This window comes from Electrophorus electricus, chromosome 25 (assembly GCF_041902795.1).
Source record: "Electrophorus electricus isolate QZ-2024a chromosome 25, ASM4190279v1, whole genome shotgun sequence".
NCBI lineage: Eukaryota > Metazoa > Chordata > Actinopteri > Gymnotiformes > Gymnotidae > Electrophorus > Electrophorus electricus.
Window position 1 is genome coordinate 6,429,042 of NC_137521.1, and position 18,563 is coordinate 6,447,604.

The 18,563-nt window shown below is 41.9% G+C and overlaps 1 protein-coding gene across 4 annotated transcripts; it reads right to left on the reverse strand.

Moving 5' to 3' along the window:
* Positions 1 to 611: 611 nt before the first annotated feature.
* On the reverse strand, positions 612 to 17,683 carry fhad1 (forkhead-associated (FHA) phosphopeptide binding domain 1). Of its 4 annotated transcripts, none has more exons than XM_081707897.1 (30): positions 17,477 to 17,683; positions 17,187 to 17,288; positions 16,318 to 16,524; positions 15,748 to 15,901; positions 15,553 to 15,647; positions 15,165 to 15,386; positions 14,777 to 14,900; positions 14,354 to 14,484; positions 14,188 to 14,265; positions 14,007 to 14,111; positions 13,649 to 13,756; positions 13,468 to 13,536; positions 13,133 to 13,285; positions 12,767 to 12,962; positions 12,585 to 12,655; positions 12,350 to 12,448; positions 11,775 to 11,852; positions 11,294 to 11,548; positions 10,997 to 11,108; positions 10,534 to 10,627; positions 9,317 to 9,423; positions 8,898 to 9,057; positions 8,667 to 8,757; positions 7,959 to 8,109; positions 7,268 to 7,353; positions 7,038 to 7,133; positions 6,087 to 6,313; positions 5,669 to 5,828; positions 3,621 to 3,701; positions 612 to 2,294 (listed from the first exon to the last, which is right to left on the reverse strand). In XM_081707897.1, the coding sequence occupies exons 1-30, from the start codon at positions 17,477 to 17,479 to the stop codon at positions 2,136 to 2,138; spliced, it is 3,774 nt and encodes a 1,257-aa protein (XP_081564023.1). In that variant the 5' UTR covers positions 17,480 to 17,683; the 3' UTR covers positions 612 to 2,135. The 4 variants fall into 4 exon arrangements, with proteins under 4 accessions (XP_081564023.1, XP_026871804.2, XP_081564024.1 ...); XM_027016003.3 differs by having other exon boundaries at positions 15,748 to 15,922; XM_081707898.1 differs by lacking the exon at positions 17,187 to 17,288 and having other exon boundaries at positions 15,748 to 15,922.
* Positions 17,684 to 18,563: the final 880 nt, after the last annotated feature.

Genomic DNA, 18,563 nt, shown 5'->3' on the forward strand with positions numbered 1-18,563 from the left:
GCAAATCAGTATACTAATCCCAACACTCACTTTCACTCCCGCAGGGACAGCACCCCACACCTCCCCAATTCCCCCCACCTACACACACAAAGGGGACTGCATTATCTGAGGTTCAGGATTTTAAACCCTCCATGCAGGCAAATGTGGGAATACAATGTGTGTGTGTGAGAGAGAGCGAGAGAGAGAGAGAGAGAGAGAGAGAAAGCGCTGCATACAGTTGGAGGATAAAAAGAACTGAATGAGTAAACTGAGCAGCTGAGGCTGATTCGTGACTCACTGGATCCTGGGTGCACCACTGTCTGACACACTTGCGCGTGCGCTCTCTCTCTCTCTCTGTCTCTGTCTCTGTCTCTCTCTCTCTCTCTCTCTCTCTCTCTCTCTCTCTCTCTCTCTCTCTCTCTCTCTCTCTCTCTCTCTCTCTCTCTCTCTCTCTCACTCCGTGAGAGAGGAGGGGCTGTGTAGACTACCTGCATTCTATCCATATTAGGGAAAAGACAAAGTGAAATGTGATTCCTCCACTCTGAGAAGGTGGTGTACACACCCATCATAATAATTACACTTCTATGGCCATTAATCCGAGGACTGTTTGAAAATAAGGTTACCCATTAAAATAAAAATCATGTTGTTCTTTATTGTGTTTTGCTGGAAACTTCTCAGTACATATTATTTTATACTGAAAGTCAAACTTCTCCAAACTGTCATGACACACTGACTTGGCCATAGACTTCGGCCAAGTAGAAAACCTGAAATTCCTATCTGCTTCTCTTTTCCTACTGAGCAATGTGGGTCACTGGCCATCAACACTGATCATAAAAAGTACACACATTATGTCACAGCAGCAAGTCACTGGAAGAAAGCAAAAGACTAACCACATTAGCTCTGCAGCTCTGAATAAACACAGTAATGATTTATGTTCAAGGAATGTAAAAACATCCAACATCCCACAAACCATCAGCCATACACAAAAACACATAGCAGTCCATATATCTTTTTTTGTTTTACACTATTCTGTTGTGCTATCTGTTTCTATTAATGCTGTGATGTTACAGGCCTGTCTGTAGTCCTTTGCAACATTGTTATCTCAGAGAACAAAAATGATGATTCAGTCATCATTACCAACACCTTCCTCCTTTATGGAGTGAGAAAGAAAGTGAGTGAGAGAGAGCAAGAGATATGCAGAAACACAGACAAAGAAAAATGAATACGCATGCTGGTCCCAACAAGTTTTGAGGAAGAAAGGAATATGGTATAGAGAATGGGGAAAAAAAGGGTTTTAAGCAATTGTATTTTTTTAAACTACTGTGATTGAATATATAAACAGTATGAATATATAAACTGCATACTTGTTCCTGGAGACAAACATACAACATTTGAAGTCAGAAGTGTATCTTATGTAAGTGCTCAAATGGCAATAGAGTGACTTGTAGTAATACATAATTTAACAGCAGCAAATAGCAGTCTGTATAAAATAGAAAGGGACACATCAGAGATCTTTTTGCTCTACAGACACTTCTTGTGGAAAAAAACGATCTATGATGAGTATAGGATGCCTACTCACTAACTTTGCAGGGCCACACTGGAATTCCAGAGCTGTGAGTCATCGTGATAGTGTGGCCACTTGTGAGGGTGCAGCAAAACACAAGATAACCTTCACAGATAGCAACACAGTGCAACTGCAACAAAATGTTTGTGGGTGTGGATGTGTGAGGGTGGAGGGGAGTGTGTGGGTGAGTATAAGATTAGGCCGCTCTCACAGAACTAACAGATCATTAGCTTCATAACAGCTGGTGCAGGGTGTGTTTGATTCTGGGCTCTGACTGTAAGCTGCACATTTCTAATTAGCAAATTTCTTCCCTGCAGTCTAAGTGAAAATGTGCAGTTATATTTAAAACAGACCTATTTAAAAATCCACACCTGTTCGAAGTGCAGAGACAAGTATAGCAATTCTTCGCAAGTGGTTATCATCCCAGAATAAAATCTCATAAAATCATAATGTATAATTGCTGCAGCAAATACATCCAGATCTTTTGGCAAATCAGAGATGGACATAACAAATATTGATTAAAAGATGCTCTTTTTAATGCAAAGAGCAATGTTTGTGCTGACTTTGCTTGGGCTGAACCCACGTTTCTTGCTCAGTGAGCCTCGGCAAGCTCAGTGCTCTGCTGTCGCAGTGGCAAGCTGGTTTGTGGAGAGGCCATTGTGCTGATCACCTGCCGCCTCCTCAGAACGTCTGCCTCTTCCTCTCTCCTCCTCCTCCTCTCTTGCTGCCTTAGTCGTTTCAGCACGGTGACCTGTGGAAAAAGCCATGCAGAAATACATATTGCACAACATACATATACACATACACATTAACACACACACATACACAAACACATACATACGGAAGCACATGAACACGCACAGAAATGAAAATTTCATACACACATACAAAAATAACATTTTGATATGAGACTACACAAAAATAGCAAAAGAAAAAGAAAAAAACATAAAGGAAAATAAAATGAGCTGTGCAATGATGAGCTCAAGAAAATGGAGCCATAAAAAACACATTACAGGAAAATAAATGGGTGCACTATTGTAAAATCTATTAATTATACTGCAGAAGGTGGTACACGATAACAAATCCAGTCAGCCGTGCCTGAGGGAGGCTATACAGAAGCAGACTCAATGTCTCTACATTCCATGCACACAAGCACACATGTGCACACAAACTTGCGCGCGCGCACACACACACACACACACACACACACACACACACACACACACACACACACACATACACACACAGAGTTTGTTTACACTGGTGAGCACAGCTCAGTATAACTGAAAGCTCAGGGCCCCATTTTCCAAAAGCATGCTTTTGTCTGCTGTACCATTTAACTATGATCTTTGTTTTACGATGCTTTTGGGAAAACCAGCCCTGGATACACTGTGAGACTGCACAATACTCTATGTGAATTGTTTATTAAGGTAGAGAGATTGTTGATCTTGGCTTTTGTTTGTCAGATGAGAGCATGGTTGTTTCATAATAGGCAAATTAGTCTAAATGCAATTCATAGATGTATCCTGAACTGTAGTCGTTGACTGATTATGTTTAGGCCATTAGCTGTTGGTTTGCAGTGTTGTTAAAAAAGAAGACCTGCTGCCACAAGTGGCAGACAGTAACAGACACACACAGCATTATGAGGAAAAAGGGAAAGGACCTGCTACAGAAGAAATAACAACAGTCTTTTACTAAAATATGTTAACAATATAGTGTCAAAGTGATATAACCCAAAATGATGATCTGAAAGATTTTCAACATCTGGAACTAGGAGCACAGTTAAACAGCTGAATTACATGGTCAAGGACAGATGTTGGGTGGACCACGACCATGTGGGATATTGAGAGGGAGAGAGGGAGAGGGAGAGAGAGAGAGAGAGAGAGAGAGAGAGAGAGAGAGAGAGAGTGTGAGTGTGAGTGTGAGTGAGAGAGTGAGGCTCCAGCTGGAAAAAAGGTGCACTAAAGCTCGACTAGTGAAAGGTCATATTGGTTCATTCATACTGGTCATATTGATGGTTAAGGGAATGATCCAGTATCCAAGGAGCTGGCCAGTCGTACTGTCCTATTGAACTCACCTTGTAACAGCTCTCATCTGGTACACAGTTGTGATGGCCCACTCGTTTACTCCTGCCCTCCGTTCTCTCCATATTCAGAGCCTGAGAAAGAACCTTGATTACTAAATGCGCTTAGAGAGTGGCAGAGAAAGAGAGAGATGCACTCCCTCCTTCACTGCCAGAGATTCAAAGCTATATGAGAATTTCACAGATTTAAATATCTGATCCCTTATTTTAAAACATTTACAGAATCGGGAAAACAACAGATAATTCTGTGAGAGGGAGACACAACCTCCAATGGTGCAGTGTGTGTCAGTGTGTCTCCACCTGAGAGTCATTCTTACTGCTGCTATCCGCCCTCTTTTTATGTGTGTATACATAAACACATCTTTATTCAATTTGTTGTCCCGTATTTTGAAATTAAGATTGCTCTTATTGCAATTTTTTCTGTTTTTTGTTATTGCTGAAATGCTTTGGCAATATTGTAATCATTACATTCATCCCAATGAAGTTACTTTGAATCTTGAGTCTTGGGGAGGGGTGTTCTCTAAGCTTTTAACTCAGCCAAAATGACATACTTTGTGTTATACCCACTGGACCACTACTTCCTTTGGCCACTACTGGGAAGTCTGAGCCTCTGTGAGATGATTGGTCATGTTGGACAGACTGGAGTACGGCACTTCCCTTTTAACTTAGTGCACTGCTTATGTGTGGAAAAATCTATGTAGTGATGCATTAGCTATATTTAATAATATGATAAATTATTTACTAATCACTAGCTGTGGCTGTGAAGGAAAATGCAGTTGTGCCAGTAGTAATATTAAACCGAATTAAGATCAATCCAAAATACTCTATGACAAACAATGCAATGCAAAGCAATGACAATTCTTGGAAATAAATAAGAAAAACCCAGGCCCCAGTAGTATCCATAAGTTAAGAAAAAAGCAATACTAAATTAACTACTTGTTGTGTTAAATTCAATATGTCTGCACACAGTGCGGTAGATTGACATATGCAAAATGTGTTTTTATTGTGAATCCCAGAAAACAGAGGCTTAATGTTCTATAGTCTTGTTTTCTCTGCAACAATACTATAAGTCAAATTCTCAACAATTTAAGTGAGCCGCACAACTAAGGTTTTTTTTTTAGTCATGGAGTAGCCTTTAAAGGCACCCTCTGTTTAAATCCTGCATGTAATTCAGTCCCCATATGGGCAACGCCACGTCCTGGATATTAATTTAGGTTAGTTTTATTGTCATTTTACTGTACAGGCACTGTGCACTGAACCAAAATGGAACTAGATGGAAGTCAACCATAATAAAGCCTCCTCTCTCTCCTTCAATAGCCTGCCCCCTCCCTCCCTGTTTCCCCAGAAGCCAGTGGAGAAACGTAGTCCAACACAGACACCAACTTCCTCTCACTGAGCCGGTTCTATTCAGACATGACTTGCTGATCACCTGGACACATTCATATAGTGGTGTTTACAGTCTGAAGGGAAATGGCATCATAAAAATGATTGAGGCTAATCAAACCAAAACTGATCGTTGTTAATTCATGTCTTGCCAGGTCTCTTTTAAGCTCTGAAAAAGGACAAGGATTTTTATGATAATTGTTTACTCATGATTCTTACATTCTTAGGCATCAAAAATGTTCTGCTTGTCTCTGCCCAAAGCATTGGAACTTTGCTGAGATCTGGCAGGTGCAAAGCCAGAGCACACTTCTGGTTCCTCAAGGCCTTGTCATTCTCTGCTGGGGAACCTGTGATAAAGATCTTACAGCTCCTCAGCGGAGGCTGGATGTTTTTGGGCTAGTGGACTAAATAATGCAGCACAGCTCTGGTAATGCAGCACACCTTTGTAGCCAAACCACCCTTTACCTCTGAGCCACAGATGGTTCTTCATTCCAGTATGACCTGTCTTCAGTGTCTCTGTCCGTCTACCTGAATGCCTGCGTGTCTCTTTCTCCTTTTTTTGGTCTGTCTGGGAACTATTTTGAGCTCTCTGTCTTTCCACACCGTGAACCTGAATTGTACCATACACTTCGGTGTGCAATATCTGCACGTTCTGTTACCTTGCGGTCCCTGTGGCCATTGCCACGATGTTCCCGTTCCTGCTGCAGCTCAGCACGTGTGTGCTGGAGGGCCAGCTGGAGCTTATCACTCTCTTGCTTCAGAGTGTCCAGCTCGGTCTGCAACTCAACCTGCAGTTTCTGGCCTTCAGCGTGGCTCTCCCTGGGCAGCAAAAGAATGAGAGGGTGAGAAAGAGAAAGCGAGAGAAAGAGTGAGAGAGAGAGAGAATGAAAGAGAGAAACAGACAGGGAGAGAAAAAGACAGACAATGAGGCTGAATAACCTTGTGTTCATATTATTTGAGAGGGGATGTACTTCTGCTGTTTGTGTGTGTGTGTGTGTTTGCACACAAGCTTATTTGCACTAGTATATGTGTGTCTGTCTGCACTTTAGTATAAATCAGTCTATTCTGTCTGGGCACCTGAGTGTTTGTATCTCCTTCTGGCTCTCATGTAGAAGTAGCTCTTTGTCCCGATTCTGGGTGCTCAGCAGAGCCAGCCGGCTCCGGAACATCTCCAGGTCTTCCTGTCGGAGGGAGGCCAGCCGCTCTCTCTCCCTAGGCGGGAGGTGCTTCAATGGGACACATCCTGAAAGTTGCCCCTCGCTCAGCTCCAGCGCTTCACACAGTGCCCGTGCCAGATCCACGTACTAAGCAAAGTAATCCGATGTTGTTCCAAAGTGAGGTTATTTAGCTTGAAATAAGACTGAGTGATTTTGGACAGCAACTATATTTATCTCACTGATAGCTCAGACATTTGCATGGATGATTGTGTCTACTGAGTAATCTCCTCCCAAGTCCACAATGCAAGCACAATATCCTTCTGTTTTTCATTTCCATACTTATTTGGGTGAGTCTGCAATGAGCAATTTATCACACCATAGTCTGTGGCACAAGGGATTTAGCTGCCTACACCTGTTTCAAAGTAGTAAAGTTGCCAGTTTATTAAATGATAATGATGAGAACATTTTCAGTCAGCAATCACCCCCAGTGGACACTCCACCTTACACACCAGAGTTGCTGAGTAATTCAAAAGTTTTAAGTGGGAACTCTGCTCCACCACCATTGAAACCAGTAAAGGGAGGGTGGTGCACAGCGTTGGAGAGTGGAAGGATGAAGCAATTTAGCTCAGGGTCTAAGTTAATAAAGCTTGGATTCAAAAATAGCACACAATTTCCGGTAGCACAGATAAGAAAATCATTTCAGAGCAAGAGCATGTCGAACACATTGAGACCTGTGGCAATGCTTTTAACACGTCACAAGACAGGGCACATTATATGATACTTGGTGGTAGATTTCTGTACTTTTTTGATGAGATACTGGATCTCACACACACACACACACACACACACACACACACACACACACACACACCGTACTCTCGCTGAGCTCCAGAGCGTCAGACATGTCCAGCCTCGCCATGCGTTCCACTGCAGTCTCCCGCAGGGCCTCAGGGAATGCAAAGCCACCCTGCAGGAATCGAACAGAGAGCCTTTACAAACCCAGCACAACAACATGCACTGTGCACTTGTTAAAGAGCACATATACTGGCCCACAGTAAAGGTAATTCTAATGTTAATATCAAGGCAAAGCTCAGTTTGTACCACAAAGCTGACAGATCCCTTTTGCACTGCAGGGTTCTGAAGCCTTTGATTCTGTCTCACTGGCTCCCTCTGCTGGGCTAACAATTCTGCACAGATTGCGACACAGGAGAGACAAAAAAAATTGGGTGCATATACAGGGCATATTCCATAATTTCCTTGATTTCTATTTAATTTTCCTTTATATTCAGTTTGACCTATGTATGACACATACTTTCTTGCAGGTTTTATGTTTAGGCCTGTTTCAGAGTATTTCTGTAATCCTTTTTCTGTGCCATGCTACAATGTTTTTCTGGGGCAGAACACACCGAGGTCAGAGGAAAACTCCCTGATGAATCAGACTATAGTGTCTATAGTCTATAGGGCCTCATTCACCCACTTTCTTTCCCAATGCTCTTCTCTTCTCTACTCTGTTCATTCTATTCACGTTTGACCTCTGTGGAGTTAGACTGATGTCAGATGCTAACAGCTTAATGCTAGACTTCTGGTGAAAATGCTCACCTGAAAATATGCCAAGCACACAAATAAACACTTTGAATCCAATGATCATTAAAGCCTCCTGGCTCATCTTCTACAAATTTCTAAGAGTGCAGTATAACATACTCATGAAATCGCTGCTGACTTTAGGTTAGTGTATCCTAGTACCCTTTATCCTGGCATTAAAGATAGTTATAACAAGTCAGCTGCAGCTCACTGCTGGGCCACTTCAGTTCAACAGCTCTGATCCGCTCTTTCATTTCACTGAGAGTTTCCTTCTGCTGATGGATCATTTCTTCACGCCGATGACCTTTGCACTTTGACCTGTGCGTAATCCGATTGCTGGGACTCACCATGACAGCCACATCCTGAAAAAACGATGAAGAAATTCATTACTCAGCTGGAACATCTGCCGAACCTTCTGCGCATGTGTGCTTGTGTGTGTATGCTGTGTGTGAGAGCACTTGTGTTTATTTAGTTGTAACCTAATCTAATATTACAATGCACGTTTTCAAAGAGGGTTTGTTCTTAGTCCTACTGGTGCCACACAGAGCAGATATTTGTTGGCGGATGCAGGGTCTGTAATGCAGACCACATCAACAACAGGTCACTTCAGTTTAGGTGTGGTATTTGTATGTGTATGCTTGAAGGAATGCGAAAGCTTGGTTGGCAGTCTCTATGAGTCTAAGTGATATGGATCTCGGCTCTATAGCTTCAGATTCAGTTCATGGGGTTCAAACCACACATCTTCACAGCTACAAAGAATATCAGCTCTATCATCTGAATAATGCTGATGCAGCTATGTTTGTCTCCTACTGAAAAAAAAGGTTAGTACAAATGAAGGCTGCAGTCAGAGACGGGGACTAATCATTTTCATTTGGGCTCAGCACAAGGGAAACCTGGGATGACTGGCTGCTTCTCTCACCTTAGTGTGTGGCGTTATTAGAAGGGAGCCAAGGTTTGTGTAGCCCTGGGCCTGGCTCTCGTTTAGCTCTCTCTTCTCTCTCTCGGTTTTGCTAGCAGTAACAGAGAAATAGCTTGTTATGAGCAAATTCACTTCACTGTTTATTACAACATGGAGGATTACACTGGGTAAGTATGATGAACATTTATGTGTGTGTATGGGTGTGTGCGTTTGTTATTGTGCAGTTCATACGCCAGTTTCTCGGTCAGAATCTTCAGTTCCTCATCTTTCTGTTCTACCAGTTGTGTGGCCATGGTTAGCTTCTGTGTGAGCATGCTCAGCTGCATCCTCTGGTCTACCACCAAAGCTCTGTGTGTCTCCAGCTCAAACTTCTGCTGCTCACTCAGTTCCCCTATACACACCAACTACCACTTACTTCCAGTACAAAGATCTGTTTGAAATGCTGATCGAAAAGCATTATTTTTGCCATTTGTCTGATACTATTCAGAAAGGTTGTTTTATATTTCATTGGTGAAAGTAGGACATTTGCAACATCATTAAATTACATTAATTTACTCAGGGAAATATCTGTCATCACTTTAAATCAAAATATTACATATCTTAAGCCGCTTCCTAATACCAGAGAGAAGTAAGGTCAAAGTGTAATGCACCTGTAAGGTCAGAGAGTCGAGCATGGGCCTGGGCCAGGTCATGACTCAGAGAAGTGATGACCTCACCCTGCCTGACAACTTCCAGCTGGGAAACTCGAAGTGACGCCCTGAAAACAAAGGGGGGGTGGGGGGGGAGATGGAGAGGAATTTAGTGTTTCATACAAATTTCAAAGATAAGGTCTTAAGGTAGAATGACAAGTGAAATGATTATTTATTCAGAAAACAGATCAGTGAGTTCTAATTCTCTAACAATCTAACAGTCACCTTGAATCAAGCATCATGTGGAAGATAAGAAAACATACCATACAAAGGCACATGTACATTCTGCTATATCAGAATTTCAGCGTGCTAAAACTGGTCATATTAGCTGCCACATCTCATACTTGACTGTTGTTTTTTGTCTTTTCTCAACTTCTCAGACTCCCACTGCTGTCAGGCCTTACATAAGTATCTAATAAGTGATGCTGCAGAGACAGAACTTAAGCTTGTCAGTGCTTCCACTATGAAGAGCAGTGTGAATACAGTATACAGTATGAAGGGCAGGACAATGTGTTGGCAGTTAACCTGGAAAAAACATTTTAAATCTGAATTCAAATATCCTGCAGTAGTCATACTACAATATGTTCATAAATAATTTGAGTAATCTGAAACATGCTAATCTATTAATTTGGAGGATGACCACGCATTGTGATTACCGTGTATTTCTGCAGCAGGCACAATTTTAGTTATATATGGTGTTAAGGTAGATTAAGGATTATGCCACAGGATTATAAATGGACCATACCTCTGTCATGTTACCTTAAACTCTCTAGTCTTTGTTGCCTCGCACCATTTCTGTTAGCCACCTTCCAATTTTACATCATACGTTTCTGACCACAGGGCCACAGTTGGCTGTCTTAGCCCAGCAGTGACATTTGCATAAGTCAAAGCTCAAGGTATATCACTTTGCCTGAAGCACTCATACCAGTGTAAAATTCACAACCATGTCGTTACCATACCAAATAATATCCCGTCAGCAGTGATTCTTTGGTCAGAAAGTGAACAGTGATAATTAAGGTACAGTGTGGCTGAGAAACTGTGCGTGGTAACAGGTGGGCTGCAATCTGTAACTTGACACCCAGACAATTGTACAAAATCTCCAAGTATAGTACAAAAAGACAGTAGAAAGATGTACCTAATAAAGTGGTAGGTGAGAGTATAGTTGTGGTTTATTTTACCTGAGAGATGCCACGGTCTGCTCCAGGTTCTGTAACTCTTTTGATTGTTCTAGTACTGCAGTGTCTTTACCATCCTCCAGTCTACTGAGTGCCTCTAGAGGACATTTATCAAAAGCACATCCTTTGAAATACACATAAGGATGACACTGACAGAGTCCCATTATACGCTGATCTTGACAGGACAGCTGTTAGTCCTGTGGCATGTTAAACCACAATATGACTATTGTCTTAAACATGATTCGGTGATCCTGTCATATGATTTGATGATCATGATATATTAACATAAACATGATCAGAAAACTACAAACTGTATTGAGTGGTGTTACCGTGCAATAACAGTCATGTAATTTTTGCATATACTGCAATTGTACAGGGGAAAATTCAACGTCATAATAAAATAGTTAAATGTACGATTGCTCAGCCGCTGTTTACCCTGAACTCCTGTATGACGTAAAACTCTTACCTGTGAGGCGCTCTGTTAGTGTGTCTCTTTCCTCCTGCATCTCTCTCTTTGTCTGCTCAGCTGTGTTCACGCGTTTTTCCATGGCAACAATGGTGTGAGCGTGTTGCCGAACCTTCCGTTGAATATAGTTTCTACTCAGTTCAGTCTCCTCAGCTCAGTTCAGTCCATTACACACATATTGTATTATACAGTGAGTGCATTTTCACTAGCCCCGTTGTCGAACATGCAGGAAACACAGGAGTACAATGAGGAGCAAAAACTGTGAACATTGTGTGAGTAGCAAAAAACTCCCAGTACCTGCTCCCGATATTCCTCAATCTCCACTCTTGACCTCTCCCTCTCCTCCTCTGCTCCTCTCCGCAAGGCCTCCTCCACTCTCCTAATCCACTCTCCCTCCCTGTCTTCCTCCTCCTTTATTCTTCCCCTCCACTGCTCCTCTCGGCACTCTCCTTCTCTGACCCTCTCCCTTAGGTCTGTTTCTCTCCTCTCCGCTTCCTGCAGTTTGGCAAGCCACTCTCCTTCCTGTGTTTCCATATCCAAACGCAAAGCCACCTGGGAAAATAGAAAACAACATGGATATTCATAACCAAAAAGAAACAAAAACTAGATTTACAGTAGTCAAGAGTAGCCGAACAGATCCCTGGAATAACACTGAGGATAATTTAATTTGCACTTGGGTTGATAACAGGTCCATAGTGGATCTGGAATGTATGTGCATTCATACCCATAATGAAGTTATTCATACCCACACTGGGAAAGAAAATGAGTTTTGACTCACTTCAACGTTTCTGGCTGACTCCAGATTAGTCTTCATTTTCTCTATTTGCTGTTTCAGTGTGTTCTCCACCTCGGCAACCTGCAACATTCATCAGACCAGAGGAAGTGGAATTTAACCAGCTGAACTGAACTGAATATGGTATCACACATGTGAATGTACCTTTCATTTTGCTGCCCTTCCTCATTTAGAATTTCTGTACAAAGACCACTAAATGTTCACAAGCACTAAACATTATTAGAGATGGATACTATTCAGCAAAGGAGAACTTTACTTTCCTGTGCTCAGGGACAATACGTATGTCTATTAAAGAGAGAAGATTAACACTATGTAATAGCATTTATCCCGGCACTATATAAATTTTATATGCTTTGAGATGATTAGCAAAGTGGTATGTGTGTTGGGGGTGTGGGTGTGCATTATAGCTTGTGTGTTTGTATGTTTCTTTTACTTTTTACATACGTAAAAAGTACTTGAATTGTGTATGTATTTGTGTATGTATTGTTTAATATAGAACAAAATGAATGTATCAAGACTTGATGGGTCTGATAAGGTCTTTGTAGGGTCAATAGCATCACCTGTAGTTTCTGCTGCTCCAGTTCCTGCCTCATGGCCTCTAGTCTGTTCTGCAATTCATCTGTTTGGCTTTCTCTCTCTTCAAACTGCTCCATGGCTGCCTACCATATTGAATGTCACAACAAAAGTGAAGTTGTCTTTTCTGGATGTTCATGTGACTGTTCAAATTACACTTAAAATGACCGTTCTGAATCTTCACATGGATTCTGAAAGTACTGTAAAAGAACCTCTCCAGACCTTCAGACTCCTGAACTCTGACTGGACCTCTATGTGCCGTAGGCACAGAGTCTTTATGGCCCCTGAGACTCCTACAACAGCATGTGAACAGGTAGACTAGTCAGTGTTGTGCAATGATCTCTCAGTGAGTCTGGCTTAGATGCAACTTTTGCATGTGTGTCTGAGTTCTGGTGCTCTTTTACCTCCAGTCGTCTCTGAAACCTCTATCCCTGCAGCCTGCAGTCTGTCTACAGCATTCTGTAGTACAGTGTGTAAACTTATCAGTATCGACAGTGTCAGCGTCTGAACCCAGCTGATTGCAGGACACACACTCTCATCCCGGAGAGCAGATATTTGGCTCTTAATCGAGTCCATCATAAATACATTCTCTACATGACTCTGTGGATAGTGTCAAACATATAATATAATCCATTAAATACATAAATAATTTACCTATTCCTTGGCATTTTAGTAGTACAGTTGTGTTGTTATAATACCTATAAAAACACCAGTTACAATTTAAAAAATATCATATGAAACTTTATAATATAACTGAAACTGAATGATACCTGGCATTCGTTCAGTCTAGCCTTGAGTTTCTCGGTGTCTTCTTCCATCATCCTCTGGTTCTCTTTGTGTTCCTGCAGTTTTTGTTCCATCTCCTGTATTCTGGATCTGAGCAACTCTTTCTGTTCTGCTAGGTCTGACAAACGTTCCAACAGCTACACAGAGAACAGAAGAAGCAATCTGAAGTGCATGTTTGAGATAAAAAGTGCACTTCTACGTGTTTGAGCAAAACAATGGATGGATGGATGGATGGATGGATTGATGGATGGATCAATGAACACATGCATGGACATTTGGATTTTGCAATAAATAAATCTGTGATTGTTTATTCAATTACCTCTTCCTCTGTTATTGTTTCGGATGTTAAATGCATGCGTTTTATGATCTGGCTGCGAAGGTTCTCAAGCTGAAAAGAGAATCTTAGGTTTTTATTTACTACTAACGTGTCTACTAATACCAACGTCACTGAATGTACTTTGAAAGTAATTACAACAAGCAAATAACCCAGGCTCTCCAACCCTTGTCTGTGTGTGTCTCTGCTCTGTCTGGGCACTCTGTTCTCTCTGAAGTGTTTGCTGCTGCAATACGTTGAGCTTGTCCACCTCAGTCTGCAGAGAGGCTTTTTCCTGTATCACAGGACACAAACACATGCAGGAGTCCACCAGGAGAAATCGCCATGTATGCACAGCAACTGTATGCTTTTTCCTGCCTCAAAATACCTCAGAGCATCTACGTCTAGCACAGGGCAAGTATACCATGTGAAACCAAACACAGATGGGATAGAGCCTTGCTCCTGTTCCTATGTGAGCACAAACATGACAGTGACAGCATGCTGTTGCTTTGAATTTCTGAACCAAAATTTGTGTTTGGTGTGACCTTTGCCATCTGCACCAGTCTTTGTTTAAGTGAATCCCACTCTGCATCTCGCTTCTTCAGCTCTTTCCCCTTCTCGCCTAGGGTCAGCTCCAACTGCTGCACAGCCTGCAGGAAAACCATTTAGTGACCAAAACAACTGATGCAGTAAGACTGCTTTGCATGTAAAAGCATGAATGTCAACCTTCTTGAGGGATTCCACTTCCTTTTCCTTGGCTTGAAGCTCCTCCTGACATTTCATTGTCTCTTTCATCTTTGATAACTGTGAAGAATGACGTTTAGAAACAATGAGGGTGGTTTTCGTTTTCTTGTAGAGAGAAATGCCAGAAGCAAGGATGGGATTGAAAAACCTTGGCAGACATGTTGCTAAGCTGAGCATCCTTGTGTCTCATGTCCTGTCGGAGCTTGTCCACTTCAGCAGCCAGCTTTACTGTCTGCTTCTCCCGAGCCAACAGGTCCTTCTGTAGACTATTTACCAGTGCTGAGACATGAACAGCAAACCACACGATCAAGGAACTCCTCCACAAAAAAAGAATAACAGTGTAACAACTGCAATGCAGCATTTAACTCTGTTAGGGGTTCATCAAATACTACCAATACTACATAGTACAATGAGATCTGCTTTAAGTGAAAAAGATAAATGAAACTGGATTATAGTCTGAAATCAGATTAAAAGTCATATGTAAAATAACAGTATGGAAGGAAAAAGCTGTTCAGCACAAGAGAAGAGGTTTATGGGAAGAGGTTTGTGGGATCCTTCTGGCCATTTTTACCTGTAGACTTGCTGCTTTCACCCTTCAGGTTACTGAGCTGTGCCCGGAGCCTACTGATGCTCTGATCTCTGTCTGCTATAGCCTGCCGAGTAAGCTCACCAGAACTGCTCTGCATCTCCAGCATCTACACATATTACACATCGTTACAGTACATGTCTATATGTATACATAAGTGCATACTTAAAATACAGTAGAGGAAAGTAAAAGCAAAAAAAACATAAAAGATGACAGTAGACATTAGTAGACTTCATCATCAGTTTTGGGTAAGTGTATGTGGAGACAGAGGCATAAAAAGGGAGCACACACACAGAGACAGACACTTGGGCAGACAGACACTTGGTCATAAATAGAAAGAAACAAAGGACAGCATTACTCTCTAAAACTGCACCTGCTCCTTCAGCTGCTGTATCTCCTCTTTCTTCTCATGTATGTCTTTGGCCAGACTGCGGAGTTTGTGCCTGATGTCTGAGTCGCTCTGGCCGCTCTGAGAGAGCTGCAGCCGGAGCGCTGACACCTCTTCCCTTAAAGCCGCAATAACATTCTCATTCCTCTGAGCTTCTCCCACAAGTGTATCATTCAGGTTCATCCCACACCCCAGCCAGCCCTCCTCCTGGGAAAAATCGCAGGAGACAAGCAAAATGATGCCATGATGCCAAACCACTTTTTTTAATACAAATAATATAACTAAATTTTAAAAATTCTAATCCTTCAAGTTCACCTACAGTCATGATATTTGTGTGTAGTGTCTGGTTTTTAACTCTTTGAGTTACACCCACTTTGTTCTGGAATAAGTCCTGCATGCTGTGAGAACTACGCGATGCTGCAAGAGCTCTAAAAGAGAGTTCTCTTCCTGAGCCAATGGTCCAGCATCCTACAGCAATCAGAAACAACCATTTTTTTCTTCAGTGTCGCTGTGGCAGACTGACAGTACTGGATAGCTGGGTTTGGATGAGGTAGAAGAGAGCCACTACCTGGTCTGTGAAAGTGGCCCCTGAGTTCTGCTGTCTTCTGGCCCGAATTGGTCCGCTTAGCTCCTGCGCTTGCTGGCCGGGGCCTGCGTGGGGGGTGAGGGGTTATGGGAGGAGAGCGTGCCTGACTCCTCACTCGAGCTGGTGGCACAGCAGACTGGGCAGGTAGAAAAGGGAGCTAAGTGAACACATGAAAGAGGAGTGAGACATATGGAGAGAGATTTTTAAAAAAGGACAGTAACACGATATTGACAAACACTTAACAAAGTAACATTGCATGACACAACAGACATCAAAATAAGTGCAACAAGAGCCAACAAATGACAGAAAACAAGCATTAACCTACATTGAGCCATCGCAACATTACACCAATACACTTACTAAAACTTACTAAAACCTAGGTGAATGAACCTCACAGTTTATAAAGAAAAAAATTAATGTAAAGGCAAAAAAAAAAAAAAAAATCTATAAAAGACTTTCGGAGCCAAAAGGCAAAATTACGCACAAGTATAAAGAAGTGAATAAAGCTGCTCCTTTTCCTTTTTCTGTATTCAGATATGTCATATATCTTACTGGGTCTGAAGTGTCCATTAAGAGCTGATATGCTGAGCCTCCATAGCCAAAGTGAAGCTCGTCTCCTTGTGTAAGGCGCACTGCGGCATTGTGTATGCGACAGTCATTGACATAAGTGCCATGTACAGAATTCAGGTCATTCAGAACATAGCAGTTCTCAGCCTCATTCCATTCTATAGTAGCATGGTGCTCATCCACACCACCATTCTGTTAGGAAAACCACAAAAACAAGATAGACTGGGGAAATTTGGAAAAACACATTTTATGAAAACTTTATTATTGTATAATTACTTTAATTAAGCTATATGAATAAGTAGACTACTCTGTATTTTGGTATCTCTTGGACAAATGCCGTCATGTCATTGCATTTGTAATGTTCAGCGGTAAGGAGGCGGACGCATGTGCTGAGAGGAGCGAGATTTAATAGGGGCAAATCCAAAATCAGGGTCATTAAGGCAGTCCAGGGTCACAGAGCCGACACGGAGAGTACTGGGAAACATTACAAAACAAAAACACACGAAGGCTAAATAGGGAAGCAGGCTAGGGAACACTCAGGACTAGGAAACACGAAGGCTAAGATAAATACAAAGAAACAACCATCAAACATTAATTCAAAATGAAATCAACAGTCAAACAAACAATGAACAGCCATGACCAAGGCACACAGCAGGGTTTAAATACATGAACTAGAAACGAGGGACAGGTGTACGCAATCAATGTGAGGACAAAACGAAACTGTGGAACGGAACAGAACACAAGACATAGAAAACACGGAACATGGAAGGGACTGATTGTGACAGTATTTTTACTATTTGAAAAAAAAAATGTGATTAAACCTTTATTAATACAGCAAAATATCATTAGGTTACCAGCAGACAGAGATGAGAATCCTTGTGTCTTCCCACTGTAGTTCGTTTGGGCTGGAGTTTAACTATCCAGTTTGAAGTTGTAAGATACCCCCTCATTTCAATCTACCCAGAAAAAAAGTTCAAAATACGTACTGTACATAAATTAGTATAGCAAACTATTCTAAGTAGGGTAACGCAGGAAAGCAGTTGCGCCTTTAAGTGAGTGTCAATGAAAATGTTTGCTATGCACTGTATTCACGAACTAGGCTATTAAATATGTTATATCTTTGACTTTTGTAAAGTTACCTTACCATGCAGATAGTAGGACACAAGTTGTTCTTGTCTGAGCTGAAAACGTAGCTAATAGTACCTTAATGTTACATAATTCCTATTTATTTCAATGCATCAGCGTCTACTTGTCACAGATGATCTTCACTTATCCTAATTATTATGCCAATTAATATTCCTCGAGGAAAGAAACACAGTAGCTGCTTCCAAGTCGTGAGACTCTCGGGTCTATCCTGCTGTCACGAGACAGGCTGTATACGGACGTCATGGTAACGCGCTTTGGAAAGCCCCGCCCTCACCACAGTGTCGCGTTGCCGTTGCCTGTGGTGTTTTGGTGTTGCGATGCGATCGTCTTCCTTGCGTCCATCTATCCAATGACTGATGTTTGTCTATGGTGCACTATCCACTGTACTGTACTGTCTACTGTAGGCCGATATGCACTTTGCCAAAGCTGCATGGTGGGCAGCAATTTGTGGCGTTTGTGTTAAAGAATGTGTGATAAAAACATTGGTTACAGCATTTGCTTCTGAGTTTACGGGTTCATGCTGGGTTCATGCGGGAAGCAGAACGTATCTTCTGTGCTGATATTCTGCAGTATAGACTCGGTATCGGCCAGCTCGTTAAGACCACAACATAATGAAACATCTATAAAGTTTATCTGAGCCAAAGTTTAAACGAATTTAGAAAAGAAACAGTCTAGGCAAAACATGCTTGGTTACAGTATTTAACACAGAAACTCTGCCAAAAAGAAGGAAAACCACAGGATGAAGAAACCACACAATGCAACATGAAGAATGCCCCTCCTTTTCTCTGAGAGCTCTAAAGCCATTATGAGCTCTTGCCCGGTTACTGACTGGAGCAGCACATTATAACAAGGCCCAAACCAACTGGGCTTGCAATACCCCATCTGGCCAGAGAAGGTCACAGTCTCCACCCACTCCCACTGCAATTGGCTTCTCCAAAAACCGGTGAGTTCAAGCACTCCATCTTCACTTTGTATTCGCAAATATGTGTAGTCGCCCTGGGGGCCGTGGGTTCCGATAGACAGTATGCTGTGCGCAATTTGGCTGCCGCTTCTCTTCGGTGTTTGCAAAAGTTGATATCTATGAA

Coding starts and splice junctions, on each gene's coding strand:
- fhad1 (XM_027016003.3), bottom strand. Junction 13,757..14,006: donor GACTGGTGCAGATGGCAAAG/GTCACACCAAAC, acceptor CCTGTGATACAG/GAAAAAGCCTCTCTGCAGAC. Junction 12,656..12,766: donor GGTTTCAGAGACGACTGGAG/GTAAAAGAGCAC, acceptor ATGCTGTTGTAG/GAGTCTCAGGGGCCATAAAG.